The sequence below is a fragment of the Sus scrofa genome, chromosome 14 (assembly GCF_000003025.6).
Source record: "Sus scrofa isolate TJ Tabasco breed Duroc chromosome 14, Sscrofa11.1, whole genome shotgun sequence".
In the NCBI taxonomy this organism is placed as follows: Eukaryota; Metazoa; Chordata; class Mammalia; order Artiodactyla; family Suidae; genus Sus; species Sus scrofa.
Window position 1 is genome coordinate 109,908,942 of NC_010456.5, and position 20,791 is coordinate 109,929,732.

The window sequence follows — 20,791 nt, forward strand, 5'->3', positions numbered from 1 at the left end:
TTTAACTTGGTATCTGAGGCCCTTCATAACCACCCCTTAGCTACTTCTTCTCCCTTCTGCACAAGACCTATGGTTCACCACACAGAATGGACTCACCACCAGTCAACCACCTGATCTTCTTTTAGGTTTTTACTGATCACCTTCTCCCTCACCCACTCCCCACCCATGTTGTCTGAAATTTTTTTTTTTTTTTATGGCTTATATCAAATGTTATCTCCTCTGTGAAACTTTCCTTAAAACTTCAGGATATTAATTCTTTCCTCTGTCCTCCGAAGTTCTTTGAACCTGGCTTTATCCTTGACCTTATTACCCTGAGTTGTAATTTTTTTGTTTGCCTATGCCTCCTACACTATAAGCAGCTTAAGAAAGCTACATTTTTTCCTTTTTGTACATCCTATAGAATGCTTGAAGTCACTTTGCTTATTAAATACTTGTTAAATAAGACGACAATGCAATAGTTTGTTAATAAGCGAGAGAGATAATATTTTACCAATGGAAAGGCTGAGTATCAGAGAAGATAACTAATAACCTCAGAACCATAAGAGCAAACGAAAGTCCTCACAATTCTAGTTCAGGGCTCTGCTTACTTTCTAATTGAATTTTCCTACTGGAGGAGACCTAGAAACTTCTGGTTCACTAAATTGCCTCCATATTTAATATGCCCTTCTCAGATTAGACAAGCTGGGCTATTCTGGGCTTAGTCATTCTAATACCTCATCACATTCTTCCAGATTTATTTCTTGTCTAATGTACTTCCTGTCAGTTTCATTAATTTTTTTCTGTATAATTTCTTTTTATCATCTCCCTGTTCCGGATTGCTGTATTTGCTCATTTTCTTTTGGTATCAGATCAATTTTTAATTTGTGGCTTCTGTTTCTGTGTCATTTTTAGAATTTAAAATTGCATTTTCTGCTCTTGTTATCTCAAACCGCAGACAAGCAATTGAGTGTAATTGCAACAAAACATAAAATTTAAGTAAGAATATACACAAAAAAAGAAAGTCACAGGGGGAGGCAAGGAAATTAGGAGCACATGCAAGAAAATGAGGAAGAAAGTTTCACAGACTCAAAGCAATGACTATGTTCAAGGGTAAGTGCTGGTGGGGGAAGTGACTGGACAACAGCTAGTTGCACACAAATCACTTCCTTATTTCTCCAGTCCTACCTATGACTAACCAACCCCTCAGGCTTACAGGACAGTCTACTACTGACAAGTCATAGGTTCTACCAGCCTCAGAAGTAATTTCTTCTCACTCAAGACAAACCCTATAATCCCTTCACTTCTATGTGGAAATATTCAAAGGTCTCCCCTGCGCTCCCCACCCCACCCCGGTGACTGCCTTTTAATCCAGAAGATTTTTGGCCCAACTAGCAATTTGTTCCCAGGGCCATTCCCCTAATATGTCCTTCATATTGTTATTGCCTTCCACACAAGACTTCACAGTATACATGGCCACACAGCCTGTATACATTAAACATGAATGGAGTCCAGTAAATGAATATGAAAATCACTCCCTGAAAATCCTTGTCCTCTTCTACTCTCTCACATCATGGTAATATTAGATGTTACCTAATATTGTGGCACCCAACTTTCACTCAGCCCTCACTTCTAGGACACCCACCCTAGACTTATCAACTCATTGAGGGGTCAGTTTGAAATTCTTCACTAGGAACATTGGGTATTCTTTAAAAAAAAAAAACAGATTTCCTAATCTCAGCTGGTCAGGGATATAAATATTACATGGGTTACAAAACTAATGATTTACAAGCATGGGAGATGCAGAATGATGTCATAGAGTGTCAGCCTCAGAGTTAGGAGCTCTAATTTTACTATTTAGCAAGTGTGGCCTTGAGCAAACTACTGGTTTCTTCAGTGGGTTGGTAATATATGATGCGCTCAATAAGTGACATTTGTAACCTAAAAGGTAATATAATCACTTTATTTCTGTAAGTTGAAAATGGACTTTTCACATTTGAATGGTTTGAAATCATGTTTTTCTCAGTTGCTATTTAAAAGAAACCTGCCAGGTGTTTACTCTCTTCCCCACCTGTTATTAAATTGATGGTGAATTTTATAATTGTTTATGTTTAAGAATTGAGGAATTATGGTTCATGGAATGACAATGACTGAAATTTTGGAGCTCCTATGTGGTAAACATACCTTCCTAGCTGGATTCCCCTACTTATCAGCAGTGTCTTATATATGAAAGATAAGGACCAAAGTGACCCCTAGGTCATAGTCTCCTATTTGCAGAGGCAGAGATAAGTGCAGTCACAGGGATTCATTTACTGGGAAGCTCATGAAGCTTAAACTTCCAGCTCTCTACTTTCACAGACCACTCCTAATGTCCTGGGAACGACCCTAGTAATGTGTTCATACGGTAAGATGTTTTTCTAAAACATGCAAATTTGTTTTGTTTTCTTTTTCTTGAAGAAGAGGTCCCCACTGTACAAGCTTCCAGCCCCATAAAGCTTAGAATCATCCCTGGATGCCATAAGGTATTAGTGTGGCTCCTCTGCCTCTCTTGAATACTTCCTTCCTTGGCCTGCATTTCCCTTCCCCTCCATCAAAACCTGGTCTTGGGAAGAGAACATCTATTTGATATTAACACCTTAGTGTGACTTAAGCCAGTGTAGTTTACCTCTTCTCAGATTATTTACATTCTGCATCCTCTTCGTAATGTAGAATGAAAAATTATTTTTCTAAAGTGAAATATCTGGCATTAGCAAAATGACTGAAATGTTACTTTGAGACACAAAGAGACCGTTCCTTCACTCCAAAACACATACCCAAAGGATACTCTCCCACAATGGCTACTGTAGATATAGCCTGTTTATCACTGCCTAAATCAACTTCTACCTATTCAGTAGTACAAAATTAGTAGCAGATTCCTCCACCTGTGAATAGCAGAGCTACCAGATCCAACTGTGCTTAAGACCATGACATTACTTTGTTTCTTTTATGCTTCTTTCACTATTTCACTCTGCTCATTCATGCCCCCCCCTCCTAACTGCTTCCTTCTCACACTGATTGAGCACTTGCCAAATTATGGGTACCGCAGTAGGCACTGGCAGATGGAAATAAGCATTCAACATTATTGAATGAATGAATCCATCAAACACTAATTTTTTTTCCAGTGGTGATATTATTGTTTTACCCTAGTAAAACATTTTCACTTTCCAGTTTTCTTTATTGGAGAATGTTAACATTATCATTGTCCTCATAATCCTTTAATCGTGCATCCAGTTAATCTATGATACTCAAGAGTTAGTGTTATTATTTTACCCTACCCTCTTCTCCTTTGATATACTTTAACATAATAAGTAGAGAAACCAGAAAGTTGGTTGAGAACAAAAGTCTCTTTTTTAATCCATATGTTACATCAAAAGGATTGAATATTCCTCTGTTTTAACCTACTTCCATGATCCTGGAACTAAGACACACTAGAAAAAGTGGCATAATGTTATTTGCATTTACTGAGGTTTCAAAAGAGTTCGTCTTTATTAAGTATTATAAACAATCTTAAGCAATGATGATATTGACAAAAGGATGATCATGGTCATATTATAAACCATATAAACCATTCTTACCACCATACACATCTACCACCAGGAGTCCACTGATCACACTGTAAGAAGAACTGCATACATGAGAAGTGCCTATCCTTTGGATATTAGCCTAAATGTCACTTCCTCTGGGAAGATCTTCTCTGATTTCCCTTCTTTTACAAACTAAGGTAGATACATCCCACCATTGGCTCCCATTGCACCCTATATGTTCCCTATTACAGGAGTCATCACATCTTATGATCACTGCTTGTTTTGTTAATTCTTTTCCCACTAGACTGTAAGGTCTATGAGGACAACAACTACCACATCGGTCTTGATCACTGTTTTATCCTCAGGGGGCTGGAAGATACTAAAAATGTTATTAACTGTTGATAAATGAAGAGAAGAAAGAAAGGAGCAAAGAAGGATATTTTCAAATATTAGGGAAGCCAGTGTTCAGTTTATGATTCAAAATGCAATAATAAGGACAGTACTTTTGGAAATGTTTCCCTTATGACTGGGATTTCACCAACTCCTTCTCATGCTTATTGAATGGCTAAAAATAATATCAAAAAGTGTTATTTCCTCCTCTGATTCCTCTAGGAGATGAAGATGCAAATCATAGAGTCCAAGTGATTTAAGCCAATGTGGTTCTTCTTGGTTCTTATGTCATTGTTTTGGAGTCAGCCCAGCTATTCACACTATACCATCTGCACTATATCCTAAACATCTCTCACTTTTCCATCTGACTCTTGCCTGCATCGCGAGATTCTCAACTCTTTCCCTTCACTCATCTCTCAAAATATAGATGATTATATTCATTCTAATGGAAGGAACAGTGTGTGGGTCATCCAGAGGAGTGGGTTGTCCAAACATTGTCTCTGGCTTTCAAATGCTTCATGTAGTTTTCATACAACCAGAATTAACTCACTGCTCAGAAAACTGAGACTTCTTTAAGTGGCATTCCAAATTGGAAACCACAGCTGTTTTTAGCAATTGAGCCACTGCCTTTCAGGTGCCAGAAATATTGCCTATCATATTCTCCAGGGTTCAAAGAAATAGGAAAGAGGAAAAAAGCAAAGAATAAATTAAGGATAAATAAGTAACATGAAGCTTCTCCAGTTACATAAATTATTATTAAAAGTAACCAAAATAACTGAAACAATAATAATAGCAATAAGAACCTAGTATTCAATAGCAATTAACAAAACAGGCCCTCATGTGACCTTCCTAATCTACTTAAGAGGGAAGGAGAATAGTACATTGGTCCCTATCAGTTGAGTATTGGTTCTAGGAACCGTTGTGGATATCAAAATCTGCAGATGCTCAAGTGCCTTACACAAAATGGTGTAGGGACTGTGCATAACCTATGCATATCCTTCCATGTACTTTAAATCATCTCTAGATTACTTATAGTACCTAATACAAGTAAATGCTCTGTAAAATAGTTGAAATACAATATAAATAGTTGCCAGGACATCGCAAATTCAAGTTTTGCTTTTTAGAATCTTCTGGAATTCTTTTCTCAAATATTTTTGATCTGTGGTTGGTTGAATCCACAGAGGCAGAACACACGGATGTTGATATGGAGGGCTGACCATGGTTCTTAGCATCCTCATTTTGTGAAGAAACAAATTCAGAAAAGTTAAGTGACCAGCCCAAAGACATACAACTCAAGCCACCAGACTTCAAATCCTACATCCTATCTCTTGTTCAGACATCTTCACCACTGATTTATCTAACCAATCTCACATAAATCTGTTTTGGTGGGGAATCTGCCCTTTTGTCATAACTGTGGACCTAAGTAAAAGTTATTAGGACTTCTCTGAACTTCTCAAAATGGAGAAAAAATATTCCATTGCTAGCTCTTGGATGAGGGTTCTTCCTTCATCCTTAAAATCTCACTTGGCCCATTTCCAACCTAGTTTTGTGGACTTGCAAGAAAGAAGTTTGACCACTCTACTCCAGTTGGTACCTTGGACTCTAATTCCCCACATCTCCATCCTACTTTCAGGGGACTTCAGGAACAGCCAAAGAAACTTTTCAACTGACAAATCTTGGTGACCTTTCTCTGGTCTCCCAGCCCTGCTCTCCCCAGAGCAGGCCAAAACATAGCATATCTGATCTGGTGCTGTGGTGAGAGACTCTCATCCTGGAGGCCCTAACAACTAGATCCAGGCTGCTGCTGCCAATACAAGGTCTATCCCATGAATCAAATCTCAAGGTATTTGGGATTCAGCAACACCTCTAGCAGACACCCATTTAAGGCAATTATTTGGCAAATTTGTAAAACAGAGTTGGAGAAAGAAAACCAGTCAGAGAAATAGCTGAATGGGCTACTCAATGAAACAAGGAGGATGGAAGTTTGGCAGATAGTATTTTCCAAAAATGATTGAAAAAAGCATTTCTGGTCCTATAAGCCCTTTCAAAACCTTACCACGCCCCCATCAAGAGGAATTTATTTCCACTCACCCTGAATCTCTTTGGGTCTTGGTGACTATCTCAATGAATAGAATGTGGTTGAAGTGTACCTTATGACCTCTGAGGGAAGGTAGAAAAGGTGATAAAGTTTCCGCCTGGCTCTCTCTCTCTTGGGCATCTGACATTAGAACCTCGGGAGGAAGCCCAGGCTGTATGAAGAGTTCATATGTAGGTATTCTGGTTATCAGTCCACAAAGGTGCTAGTTGACAACCCATATCAAATAACTACCAGACACAGGAGTAAACCAGCTTTCGAATGATTCCAGCTTTGAGTCACCCCGGCTTTGGGCCTTCTAGCTGGAGCTAATGGGGCAAAGAAAACCTATCCCTATAGGAATTCCTGACACACAGAGTCCATCGTCATAATAAGTGGTTGTTTGAAGCCACTAAGTTTTGGGGTAATTTGTTGCCAACAGCAAGACATAACCAGAACAGGAACCTAGCCCGAGGAGACCTCTGAGCATATTCTATTTGGAGTAGCCAAAAGTGAATCCATGCCCACTACTGAGTCTAGTCATCCCCTGCCAGGTACTTTCTGCATAAAGGTCATTTCTCTTGGAGCCTTGATTGCGACTTCCTGCAACTGCACTTGGCTCTCCCCTTCCAAATCCATCAGACTTGTTTTAAAAGGTTTGAATCTTAGCTGTGCATAGGGTTTGCACTCTTTTCCTTAAGTTTCTTTGCCCTTGCCTGGACAAATCAGGAGGGAAGCTTAGCTACTTATTTCAGTCTCTGAAATTCCTTGATGGTAAAAAAAATGGTGTAGTGGTACAGTGGTGGAGGGTGACGAGTAGTGGGGAAAAACTCCCAGCATCTTTGTCTTAGTTTTGACCTAGAGCTACCTGTTCTACTTAAAGGATCACATGAGGACAGTTAGAACCTTTATTCTCAGTGCCATGATACCACTGAATAATTTCTCTTCCAAGACAACCCTTTGACTGAGTCATTAGACTCAAAACCAGAAAAGCCAGAAATACAGGGACTTGTTGATCTTGTACACTGTAATAATACAGAAACATAGAATAATACCTTGAACATCATAAGCACTCAAATATCTATTGAGTGAAAGAATGAACAAATGAATGAATTAAATTTCCTTCTCTTTATAGACAGTGATACCTAATATTGGACTGGCATAATATGTTTAGAAAACCATAGTGTTCAACAGGTTGATATTCTACTACACTAGGTAATATGTTTTTCAACCTGCTCAAAATAAGTATTAAACCTTAAAACTGTGAGTTCCTCAATGGCAGGGACCATGTCTTATTCCATTTTGTATCCTCAGCACATGGCACTTTGCCTGGTAGTTGCTAAGAATTCAGTGAATATTAAATACCAAATGAATGTCAAACAGATTGGTAGAGTACGCCAGATCATTTACTTCTCCCAGGCTTTGCTTATGAGGAGACAGTAACAGATAATGGTGCTGGTCAATGTACCTAATACCCAGAGGGATCAGATTGGGATGTAGAAATCCAGAAGTCCTGAGCCCTCTCAGCCTCTAGAGACTCAAAGGCTATTTGTTAAAATATTGGTATGAATATAAAAAGTGTAAGTCTTCCACTTTAGCAATCAAAAGTGCTTTTCTGAGATTGCTCCAAATCTGATTTTCTTTCACAGCTAATTTTATGAGCAATTCATTTATTTGCCCATTCATTTATTCATGTATCCCATATTAATGGGGGCCTACCTATTGCCATTTTTCTGCAAAGATTTGTTTAATCTCCTCAGGAGACCGTTAAGTGTTCAAAAGGTCTTGATTCCCTGGAAGAGGGCCTGACTAGGCAACTAAAGACGTGATATCACCATTCTGTAAAGGGAGATGGAAATGTAGACATAAGATCCTTGTAATTCAGAATTAACTATTCTAGTGTATTTCAAGATGTGATCTGCATTGGGTGGAATCATTTGACAGATAACTATTAAAAATAGAGATGTCTGGGATCCATTTCAGACATACTAAATCAGAACATCAGAAGTGAGACTGGAAACTTTATGAGTAACCTCTGGTGATTTTGGTCATATTCAAGTTTGAGAACTATTGACCACAGATGTCTTGCTAATAGGACCTACAGGTAATTGCTTAATTTAATCTAGCTTCTACCACATCTCTACAAAAATAAGATGTTTCTTCTTCTTCTTTTTTAAATTGTTATTTTTGTCTTTTTGTCTCTTTAGGGCCATACCCATGGCATATGGAGGTTCCCAGGCTAGGGGTCAAATCAGAGCTGTAGCCGCTGGCCTACACCACAACCATGGCAATGCACGATCTGAGCCGTGTCTGCGACCTACCCCACAGCTCACAGCAACACCAGATCCTTAACCCATTGAGTGAGGCCAGGGATTGAACCCATGTCCTCATGGATGCTAGCTGGATTTGTTAACTGCTGAGCCACGATGGGAACTCCGAGATGTTTCTTCTTACTAAGACATCTAATAATACTGTAATTGTGGCTCAGAATTGTCAATGCCCCAGACCAGAATTCCACTACCAGAATGTAATCATTTTTTTTCCTCAAACTAACCCAAAATAAACTCCTGCAAAAAGAAAGTAAACCTGTTCTTCCCTTAAGAAACTTAGAGTTTAGAAGCCCACTGTTACAAAATATTTATTAAAATAGAGAAGCTTTTAACCTTGGATATAGCACATTCACACCCTTGTCAATGTGAAAAACAATAAATAAAATCATCAACTGTGAGAGGTAGCTCTTGGCCAGGCATTTCCAGATTGCACTATTTTTCTACCCACAGTGCTGACATCCAGCTGGAACCTTGTGACCTTTTCCTCGCCTTACCGCCAAACTCACTCCTCTTCTTCCCAGGAGACTTCTACTCACTTTCTGAATTTTCCTAATCTGGTCAGAGAGTGTGTCTAACAGGCGAGTTTTCAGGAAGTCCATCACCTTGACCACCCGGCCATCAATGTAGCAACTGCAATAAAAATAAAACAAGAATCAGATAAGATCTAAAGCAGACTACAAATATACTTCTCTAGCCAGAAGTCTGTGTTGCCTGAGGAAACAGCTCAGGGTTCACTTGGGTTCTACATCCTAAAAAGTTTTGAGACCCTGGATACTTTTCAAACAAATAATATACCTTTTTCCTCTTCATCTTTACCTACCTTCATTTGTGGGCTAATATTGTGACTTTTTTGAACCACCATTGAAACTGCATATATTGCTCTATATGAACTCACAGGAAAATGCAACAAAAATTGGGTAATGGAAGAAAGCTTGCTTTGCTTTCCCCTCTAGGGCAAGTAATTTAAAACCCTTCCCATATCATTCCTACTCCCACTCTAAAGTAATAAATGTATGTGAAAGGTTTGAAAGAATACTCAAACATTTTGAAAGGTCTCCACCCCTTTAAATAAGAAAACATCAAGCACAAAAATCTGATTTAGTGCAGTGAGTCGGTCTCAAATATTTCATCTCTAGCTCACTTCTGGGCAATACCTTGTAATTGACCTCCTTCCACCTCCAGAATAAATAAATGAATACATAAATAAATCAGCCAGATTAATGTCCAAGTGCCCTTTTCTTATATAGCAACAAGTCTGGCACTCATCAGTGTGGTGGTGTCCCAGGTTTTGTAAGGTAGCTTAAGTGAAACATCAAGTTGTGCTAAAACTATGTCGTTAATTTTAACCAAAACAGATCAATCCAGCTTTGTGGGGATCCTCCATCTGGATCCCTACTCTGAAGATTACGACCAGGGTTAGGTGATGTTCATTATTTCAAGCCTCCCAAGGCCCATCTTTACAAAATTCCAATTAAATCAATTTAATTTAAATAATGCTTATGACTCCTGGGTGCCTTTTCCAAAACCACATGGGTCTCTTTGGCTTATGGATAATGATGGATTATATCATTTTTAGTAAGACACCAACTAATCAGTACATATTCTAGAATTATGTGAAAATTCTTTTAAAAGTTAAATTTCCATACCAATATGTGATGTAGTGGAATGCTTAAAATTCTTTCTTAATTGCATTTTCAACCAGGTGCTCTGGTTGAGGGTGGGAGATGAGTTCCTCCATTCATTCTTCCCCTTGGCATCCTTCACCACCTCACACCTTTCCAGAGAACCCAGTGTTTAAATCATTGGTATATTGGAAAGAGTATGGGTTTGGAGGCCAGAGACAACTGAGGTCAAATTCTAAATCGGGTATTTACTACCTATATGATCTTGGGCAAGATGCCTTAACAGCCCGCAGTTTCTTTATTCTTAAAAGAGAAGTAACATATCTACTTCTCAGGATTGACTGGAGAGGAAGCAAACAAACCTAAAGTGTCTGGCACACAGTAGGCATTCAACATACTTAGTTCTTTTCGATTTCTCTAACTTTCAGCTCATAAAAATAGTCATCAATGATAAAGGACTGACTAAATTATGTGTGTGTATAGAATTCTTAAGGTGAAATTGTGTCAAAGAGTACATGTTTTGAAAATTTTGTGGTTATTTATATTAGGGAATAAAACCAATGACATGATCGTTCACCTCATTCCAGCTACAGATGCTAGACTCAGATCCAATTAACATTTATTATGTGCAATACACAGAGCTGGGCATATCCATGTCAGATACCTCACGGCCTCCTCCTATTGGTGATTCACTATTAGCACCTCTGATTTTTTAAAAGTTGTGATTAGATAGCATACTATCTGAAAGCTAGGCATATGAAAACACTGCAATGTTAAAATTAAAAAGAACTCCGGAGTTCCCATCATGGCTCAGTGTTAATGAATCCGATTAGGAACCATGAGGTTTTGGGTTTGATCCCTGGCCGGTGTTGCACTGAGCTGTGGTGTAGGTGGCAGACGCAGCTCAGATCCCGAGTTGCTGTGGCTCTGGTGTAAGCCGATGGCTATAGCTCTGATTAGACCCCTAGCCTGGGAACCTCCATATGCTGCAGGAGCAGCCCTAGAAAAGGCAAAAAGACAAAATAAATAAATAAATAAATAAATAAAAAATAACTCATGCAATGTTAATCTAAGACACACTGAAGGACATGAATATATGTTACTGTAATACATGATGACTATGCATACGATAAAAATGCCTATAATTAGGGTTCTTTTATGTTTTAATCAAATTTGTAGTTTTTTCTTCTTTCTTTGTTAGCTCCAGTAACTATTTTAAACATCAGAGTTTACAAGTTTTGCTAACAACACATATAGTTTAATACTCATTGAGATAACAATACCAGATGTACTTTTTCAATACGCAGGATTCCCTGTGAACATGCTTCCTGTCCCATAAAATCTATGGCCAAGGGTTGAGGGGCCTTCATTCTTCCTCTCCTTCCTTTTGTCTCTTTTCTCAAGTACACAAAGCCTTGTTCAGTCCAAGCTTTGCCCCTTACTACCTATATGATACTGGGTTTCCCCTGCTTTAAAACTGGTTAGAAAAGAACCCCAAACCTGTAGTATTTTCATAGTTACTGTACCCATAAAATCAGGAGAAATGGTGGGCACAGAATGTGGCACATAAAAGGTATTCAATAACCAAATCTACCCTAAGGTGGTAGCAACCTAGACTGAAAAGCTATGGAGTGGGGTGAGCAGGGGAACATCTGTCTAGAAAAGGACAGCATGTTCATTCACTGCAGGATTTGGAATGAGGGGAGTATGTAGCAGCAAGAACAGACTGGATTCCCAGTAGGTGGGAGTCAGAGGGAGAGCTGGAAAGGGCTGTGATTATGTTGCAAAGATTTGCAGTTTGAAAAAACTTTTAAGGATCATGTGGTCTAAAGCATGTAAGCCTATGACAGCATCCCTGAAAAGTGATCATCTAGGACAGGTAACCCACTCATACACTCCTAAGTACCATTCCACTGTACTTAGTTCAAATCCAGGGAAGACCTAAAATTGGCTGCCTGTCCACGCAATGGCTATTTTCTTGGACCTAGGAATAGTCCAATTCCTTCTTTATGTGACACGTGGGGGAAGAATTCCAGTAAAAAAGTTTGGCTTAATCTTTTTATTAAGATTAAGGTTAAAAAAATGGGGCCCTATTCTTGGCCCCATTTTTAACCTAACAAGCTGGATTCAATCACTTTCAGTTGGTTTCAGGCGATTCCTGTGGGCTATGAATTAGACTGGAGTGGGAGAGCTCCAGGCAGGAAACCAGTGTAACAAGGTTATCTTATCTCAACAGTGCAGGCAAGAAGGAATCTGGGTCTAAGTAAGGGAGGTCATGGAAAAAGTAAAAGCGGAGAGCCTGTGAAGGAAGAATTAATAAAATAAAGCTTCTATAGTGTAAGAAAGACAAGAAGGGTGTAGCCAATGATGATCATGAGCTTATGAGAGAGAATGTCTTAGGGAACATTGGTGCCAAGGATATGCAGGCTAGTCAGACGAGGTTTTAGGTTTGTCAAAGGAGATAAGTGATTCCATTTGAGATATCAAAGACACAAAGAATATCAAAGAGAAAATATACAACAGGGAGTTGGAGATGTGAGAAGTCGGTACAGAGAATAGTTGAGACAAAAAATATTGACCTGGGTGGTTTTTTTTTTTTTTTTTTTTTTTTTTTTTTTGGTTTGTAAGTAATGAATGGAGCCATGACTGTAGATGAGCTCTCTAAGAGAATAAGAGAAAGTTAACAGAAATACCAGACACTCTCTAAAATGCTTCTCAAATATGGCCCCGGGCATTGCCTCTATTTTTGGCCCAGATAAGAGTCCCTTCCTTCCTTACCCTGACCATCACTGTGTCTTTTTAATAACTCTAATCCGAGTCAGAGTCATATTTGGATGTCAAAGGAATCCCCATATTATCAAACTATCAAATAATCAAAGTTTCACCCAATTCCTTTCTTTCTTTCTTTCTTTTTTCTTTTTTGTCTTTTTTAGAGCTGCACTTGCAGCATATGGAGGTTGCAAGGATAGGAGTCGAATCGGAGCTGTTCCTGCTGGCCCACACCATAGTCACAGCAGCTCTGGATCTGAACCACATCTGCAACCTACATCACAGCTCACGGCAACACCAGATCCCTAACCCTCTGAGCGAGGCCAGGGATTGAACATGCATACTCATGGATACTAGTCAGGTTCGTTAACTGCTGAGCCATGACAGGAACTCCTTAAGTTTCAGCAAATTTCATTTGCAAACATAAACCCACACTTATATTATACTACGGAAATAACTTGGTCCTCCAGAGTTTAGTATTCCTTTTAAGAGAGGGAGTATTTTAACCATAGGTATGAATTGATAAATACCTGAGCCTTTGCTTGGGTACCCCTGAACAGTTAGCTTGCTTCACTTGCCCTTCATAAATGTGAAGCTTCTAAGAAAACAATTAATGTCCACAAATCTGTAGTTATTTGAAAAAGTCCTCCTTGTTACAGAGCTTTGATTCTCTGGTAGAAGCTATCTATGATAAAGGGCTCAATATATCATTTAGATTTGACATGATGGCCTGTGATGACCACTTGGTAAGAGTACATTGTTAAAAATGATAAAAATGGTGATTTCTAACCAAGACTGGGTATAATGAAGTAGGACTGGCTTTCAACTTACTGTCCAGTGAACTCAGGGCAACACTCCGCTTTCCTCTAAAGATGGTTCTGAGCTACCAACGAGTCCCTCTCTCCCCTCAAGAGTTAGCTTGTTTAGTAATGGCTGCAAAGGCATCAGAACACCAAACAAATCAGAGAGGAAAGGAAGGATCCAGGGAAGGAAAGAGAGAGAAAGGAATCTTCCACATAAACCCTGGGAAAGGTTGGTTCCAGAAACACTTAGACTGATACTTTCAGGGAAATCATAGTTATAATCCAAGTTCTCTTGACATTTCAGCATCTCTTAGGATCACATCACAAGTGGCTGCCAGGAGAGCGGAACTAAAAGCGGAAGCCAGGAGAGGCTGTGCAGAAATAACATTTCTGTGAGCTATTACTACAAATGCAGTGAGCTTGAAACCTTTGTGTGTGGACAAATAGCCTGTCTGGCTCAGTATCAGCAACCATCCTTCCTTCCTCTGCTGGCCTCTAGATTGGAAGGTCATATCAAGGGTACATGTGAGGAGGTGGTACAGATGGCAGAGTACACACATACATATGGTAAGTAAATGGAACAACTTAGTAATGCATTCACCAAATCTCTTGCTTGCCTTAGTTTTAAATTTTATCTCAAATTTAATATCTCATTTTATTTCAAACATTGCCCTTTATCTGTTTATTATAAAAGAAACAAGTGCTTATTATAGATAAATTAGAAAATGCATATCAACAAAATTAAAATACAAAAATATCACTGACAAGCTCAACACCTGGAGAGACCCACAGTTAACACTTGGCCATATAACCTTTCGGACTTTTCCATAGTAAATACACATAATCTTTCCCATAATTTGTTATTCCAGATCCTATTCCACTAGCATATAAAATTAAAGCTGTCCCAGCTGAGATTTCCAAGCCCATAGCACAGAGAAACTGACAGAAATATTAGAGACTCCAGGGGAAATCCTCTTACTCTTATTTTAATTCCATTCTGGTCAGTTAGTGATTCACTGCCAGGGGCAGGTCTCATCTCCTTTCTGTCTCTGCCAGCCCGGTTTTAACTCTGATCCACCTACCCCCTTTCTCCAGGCCCCTAGATTTAGTCTTTAGGATTGTACTACAATTAGCCACTTATGCCCATTAGCCTCTTAAAACATTTAATAAGGAGAGTTTGTTGGCTCCAGGGGCAGCTGGTTTTGTTTACCTGGCTCTTTGCTTTAAAAGGAAAACCTTTGCCCCTTATTATCTGACCCCTTCTTTTATTTCAGGTAATTGCATTAGTGCTGGCTTCCCAATGCTCAGGAATTTCCGGACCTATTTTGCAGCCTGCTGCTTTCAGGGAGGAGGGGCAGTCTGCTCAGAATTCTAACACCCAGCCTGCCAACTGGGAAGGTAATTCCATAAAACTGGGTCCCCGCCCTGCCCCCCCCCAATTTGGGAGAAGCTTGGATAATCATTAGAACAACGCTGTTGACCTATAAAACCTATTCTGACACCTTGAAGCCAAACACTGGAGAGGTTGACTTGAGTCTCTGCAAAGCTTTATAAATTGTATCTGCTCCTCCTCAAAAGGCCTCACTCTGGGTTCCTGTGGGGCACATTATTCTTCACACTTGCCTTTAGGTTTTCTGAGGTGACATTATTCTTGATCTTCTTTGCTTTGGGTCAACCTAGGAAGCAGTGGTAGTACCCGCTACTACATTAGGCAGGTAAAGCTTGGATGAAATGAATACTCTTAGGAAAAAAAGATCCTACAAAATATAGATTTTTTTTCTTTGGCTTTTCTTAAACCAGTGCCTATATAATCCATTCAGGAATCACCCAGCTGACTAAAGGTTGTGGTTCAGGAATTTCAGAGTCTGTACTCTGGAGAAATGTTATCATTGAAAAATTATGAAAGTAAAGGTCAGGGTGGTGGGCAATGCATCAGGCACATAATGGGTACTCAAAAAATACAATTAATGAAAGCATGAGTGCCTGTATAAGCTAACAAGGAGCCAAAAGGGTGACCCTGAGGCTCAAGTATTGTCCCAAGGGCCCTATTTTCTTAAACGTTTCTCTCTCCTAATTCCTTGCATACTTTGGGTCCTAAGCCTCCAGCCCTAATTACTCTCCCCAGTGAACAGAGTGCATGTGGAGAGACACTGTGTCTGGCATGGGCTCAAACAGCTGGCCCTTGATCCTAGCAGTGCTGAGGAGAGATCTAGGGGAGCAGGGGAGGAGAGGGATAGGAAAGCCATCCGCAGCTCTGGTAATCAAAGTGGGTTCAGAGTGGGCACCTCCGGGAATCTTCAGAGTAGTAGCAGGTGACGGCACCCAAAGGGTGGGCAAGAGTGGATCCATGTGTTTAGGGTCTGATATGTAAACAGGTTGTTTACATTTCAAAACACAAAATTAGGGACAAAAGTAAATATTTATATAGAATGACAAAATAAATCACAACCAACTCCCAGAAACTTTTTTAAGTCCCTTCTTTTCCGAGAGCTCTTTAGGCAACTTACCAGAAATGTTTACATAGCAAGGCTCTCCCCTCACCATCTAGAACATCCTAAAATTCTCAGCAACTCCAAGTACTCCTAGGAACCAATGCAAGTGAAGGGCTTGAAGCTCAAGTCGTTAGCTTCATTGTTAACATAATATTGGGCTATCAATAATAGGAATGACACGGTCTAAGTTCCTGGAATCTAACCACCTATGTGTCGTATTTATTTAAATTCAGTGTTGGTGAATTGGGACCTTATACAGTTACCACATCCTTTCCCTGACCCCTTTGCATATAACTGCCATTGTAGCAGAACAGCACAACTAACTTACCTATAATTAGGTTAGTGTATTATGAACTAGAAGAACATAGAAAAGAGAAAGAGGAAGGGAGGAGCCATCTATGTATTAAGTTCCTTATTATTTGTAGCTATTTTACATATGGTGTCTCATTTAACACTCATGAATACTTCTCACTTTTCAGATTATAAATTGCGGCTCAAAGAGATATAGTAATTAGGAAATCGGAGACTTAAGTAGGTACTAGGTGACAGACACCTAAAACTTCTCCCTCTGCTCTGCCAAGTGTGAGAGCTATACAGACTACTGTGCCGACTTCATTTGTCCTGTAATCAAGTACAGTTGCTTTTCAGCTTCCTTTAGTCCTGCCTACTTCAACTAGCCTGACCACTTAAACAACACTGAACTAAATGCAAACTTCTCAAAAAAAAAAAATTACAACAAATAAAAACAAAAGCAAAACAATTACAAAAGCAAAAACCTGGGAAAATAAGTAAAGGAATGAAGGTGGTATAATTTTACCCTTTCTCTTGCAAAAATGCTTTTTGAATTATTTTATTATTAATTGTTGTATGAAGAAAAGGGGCTCCAGGGTCAAATAAGTTTAAGAAATGCTGGGTTAAAACCAAGTCAAGTAGTATTTCCTGTTCCAGCCATCATGGAAGAGATCAGAATTACCATCCAATCATAGATAACTTGAAATCCAACATAAAAATATAAAACAACTGTTTGAAGGAATCAGACAGCAGCCAACTCAAGCTGTGATCCTTGAAAGGGGGGAGGCAATGAGCTGAGCCCCACATTCACCTGGGCTTGCTCCCCTGGATAGGGTGGAGATAATTTACTGACCACCAAAGCTGTGTGCTCCTCTTCCACAGTGCAGAGCTGTTGCCAAGAAGCAGCTGCTCAGCCAGAACCTATTATATCTCTGTCCCTGTCACATGAGGGGTGCCCGTAAGACTAAACAGGTCAAAGCAACGTGACCAGATGTAATGTGTCACTTTAGGCTAAAGTAGTTGGAGAAGTGTATCACTTTTGAGCAGAAATTAAGAAGACATGTCCTTCCTTATAGTGTCTTTTCTTCATTGCCAGATGAATGGAAGTTTCTCCAAAAGAAGTCACAAGACGGAAAAAACCTGGGTCCTGGAATACCACATTGAAGGCCATCCACTAGGTATCTCAGCACTGGATGTGACATTAATGAGAAAAAACTTATATTGTTAGACCACTGAGATTTGGGGGTTTATTTATTAAAATAAGTGTTATATTTCCTAGTGCATAGGTATTCATTACAACAAAACTCCATTATACCAATCAATATTTCTGACCAACAGTTCATAATAAAGAGGTTATTCTTTGAAAGAAACTGGTCCCTGGTATGAAAATAAAAAGATTAACCCAGAAAACTCTATTTAATTCTAGTTTGAATTGAATGGGTAACTGTCAACAATGGATTGAATTCTAATACTGCATAAGGACAGCTGAGGACGGGAGAGATTATTCGGGAGAGATTATTCGTATTCTTCTATACTTAGGCGAATTGAATCCAGGGTGATTAAATGAACAGAGAGGACGTGGAATCTAGAATGTTGGAAGGGAGGTCAATTAATAAAGGTCACATATCAGTGAGTGGCAGCCTTTTGACTCTACATCCAGTATTCTCCGTTAGGCTTCTGGTGAAAACTTGAGTTTTCACTCTGAGGGATAGCCATAGTTTGAGGTAGACTTTATTTACGCATCATCATTGTCAATGAAATTACATGTCCTAACTTGCATGCATCACACAAGAAGGAAAACCAGAGGTTCGACTTTCCCCCGCATGATGTTACTTATTTCTAGATACCCAGTATTCATAACTGTGCGTGTGTGTGCATGTGTGTGCACACTCACACACATGCACACACACACAAAACACCAGACTACTTCTCTAGCTACACTCACCAATACCCTGTATATTTTAGTTCCTGCATTGAACTTTAATGCCCAGTAAACTCAATGTCATAGAACTATACCTTCTTAAAGTATACTCACTGTGTAGAATATTGCACCTAGAGAAAACCCAGATAGATGTATAAGTATTGCACCTAGAAAAAATTACATCAATATAATTCTTTCACAATAATTGCCACTTCTTCATTTTAAAAGAAAGCCTGGCTCTCACCATAAAAACCTCAAAAGGAACTGTTTACCATGAATATATGTGTATGTACACACATGCATGTGTATATATGTGTCCATATGTATTCAAAGAAAGAGATTGAGAGAGAGAGAGAGAGCAATAGCCATTTACTGGTTAGATTTCAAGGTGGAGGTAAATATAAGTGGATCTTTGAGTTGTATGGTATGTGAATTGAGCTCCCCCCACAAAGAAAACATTCCTAGTAGGATATTTTTTATTTTAGTATTTGCATTTTTGTGTAATTTAGGTATTATTAATATAAACATATTTTAAAATGCTATATTATTTTGATTCATAATTTTATTTTTATTTATTTATTTATTTATTTATTTTGTCTTTTTGCCATTTCTTGGGCTGCTCCCGTGGCATATGGAAGTTCCCAGGCTAGGGGTTGAATCGGAGCGGAGTCACCGGCCTATGCCAGAGCCACAGCAACGCGGGATCTGAGCCACGTCTGCAACCTACACCACAGCTCAAGGCAAGGCTGGAACCTTGACCCACTGAGCAAGGGCAGGGATCGAACCCGCGACCTCATGGTTCCTAGTCGGATTCGTTAACCACTGCGCCATGACGGGAACTCCATTTCTTTTTTTTTTCATAATTTTAAAATATAATAATTCTTTTACAAAAATACACACTCATTTTAAAACATTAATCATAACAAAAACTACAAAGAATGTAGTAATTAAAGCAAATCTCAATGTACTACCTTTATCAACATTCAGAGAAAATCATACATACATGACTTTATAAAAATACTTACATCAGTAATTTTACAGCAACATTATCACATTGTATATGCTATATTCAAATTTAAAGGTATTTGAATGTAACACAAGAAAAAGAAGATAAAGCAAAATAAATATTTATAAATATCAGATACTACTTCCTTAAAATGTTTTATATAAAACATTTAAAAAGATGGCATCATGCTTTTGCTTTGACTAAGTTCAACTTTAGACGGCATGTAACAATTGCCTATCTCTGTGAAAGATAAGGGTATTATTCCTATTTTTCTACAACATTGACAACCACATCGGCCAGTGTTGTAAGTTTTGCCTTAAACATCAAAAATAATTTAGAAAACTCATGAGCAGAAAAAAAGCCTATTGCAGTTATTGTCTTTACCTTTTTGTTTGTCTTTCTTCCTATGTGATATTCTGAGTTTCCTTTTTTTTTTTTTCTTTTTAAAAAACTTATTTTAGCCATTCCTTTTAGGGAGGTTTTTGTCAACAAATTCTGTTTTCTTTATTGTCTTGTTTTCTTTATTAGTCTTTATTAGTCTTGTCTTTCGTTCCCAAAGGATACTTTGGCTGGATATAGAATGCTAGGTAAACAATTCTTTCCTTCAGCCCCTTAAAAGAATGTTGTGCAACTTCCTTCTGGCCTCCATGACTTCCGATGAAACAAAATCTACTGTCATTTGAATTGTTTTTTTTTACCTGTAAGTGAAGTGCCATTTCTCTCACTGGTTTCAAGATTTTCTGGTCTTTAGCTTTTAGTAGCTTGACTATGATTTGTCTCGTTATGGATTGAGTTTATCTGTTTGGGGTTTACTCAGTTTGTTGAATTTATAACTTTAAGTCTTTTGCCAAATTTGGGACATTTTCAGCCATTATTTCTCCCAGTATGTTTTCAGTCTTACTCTCTTGACATAAACTTTAAATCCTTTCTTTTGGTCTGGCAGATCCTTGAGACTGTTCTTTTTTTTTTTTTTTTTTTTTTTTTCCTTTTTGTTTTCTCTGATATTCAGATTGGGTAATTTCTATTATTCTGTCTTTCAAGTTCACTGATTTTTTTTTCATCTATCTTTTCCATTTTGCTGTTTAGCCTAGCCACTGAGCTTTTTTTTTTTAATTGTTATTTCCCCAATACAATTTTTTTTTCTGCTGTACAGCATGGTGACCCAGTTACACATACATGTACAAATTCTTTTTAATTTCATTTTTTTTATTTTCATTTCTAAAATTTCAATTTGGTTCTTCATATCATTTATTTCCTTGTTGAAACTTCCTAATTCTTTGCTGAGTCTTTCTATTTTTTATTTGTTTCATGTATTGTAATTGCTCACTGAATATTTTTATGATTGCTGCTTTAATATCCTCATAATTTGAACATTTCTGTTATCTTAATGTTGGCATCTATTGATTATCTTTTCTCATGCAAGTTGATATTTCTCTGGTTCTTGGCATGACACGTGATTTTCACATGCTATCTAGTCATTTGGGATATTGCACTGTAAGAGTCTGAATTTTCTTTAAATATTTTGTTTTGGGTGGCTTCCTCTGATACCACTCT

At 38.4% G+C, this 20,791-nt stretch overlaps 1 protein-coding gene and 1 long non-coding RNA gene across 5 annotated transcripts in view; one reads left to right on the top strand and one right to left on the bottom strand.

The window, feature by feature from the left end:
* HPSE2 (heparanase 2 (inactive)) overlaps positions 1–20,791 on the bottom strand; it is a 704,554-nt gene that overhangs the window by 144,431 nt on the left and 539,332 nt on the right. For all 3 annotated transcript variants that reach the window (XM_021072269.1, XM_021072270.1, XM_021072271.1), the window contains exon 7: positions 8,870–8,963. In XM_021072269.1, coding sequence (XP_020927928.1) covers positions 8,870–8,963 — 94 coding nt within the window. The remainder of the gene's footprint in view (positions 1–8,869; positions 8,964–20,791) is intronic.
* LOC106508431 overlaps positions 1–20,791 on the top strand; it is a 65,145-nt gene that overhangs the window by 7,598 nt on the left and 36,756 nt on the right. Inside the window, exons 1-3 of one of the 2 annotated variants that reach the window (XR_002338325.1) lie at positions 13,058–14,094; positions 14,802–14,925; positions 17,407–17,488. This is a non-coding gene — a long non-coding RNA (uncharacterized LOC106508431). Of the gene's footprint in view, positions 1–13,057; positions 14,095–14,801; positions 14,926–17,406; positions 17,489–20,791 lie in introns of those variants that run through there. The other variant, XR_002338324.1, reaches the window with a different exon arrangement.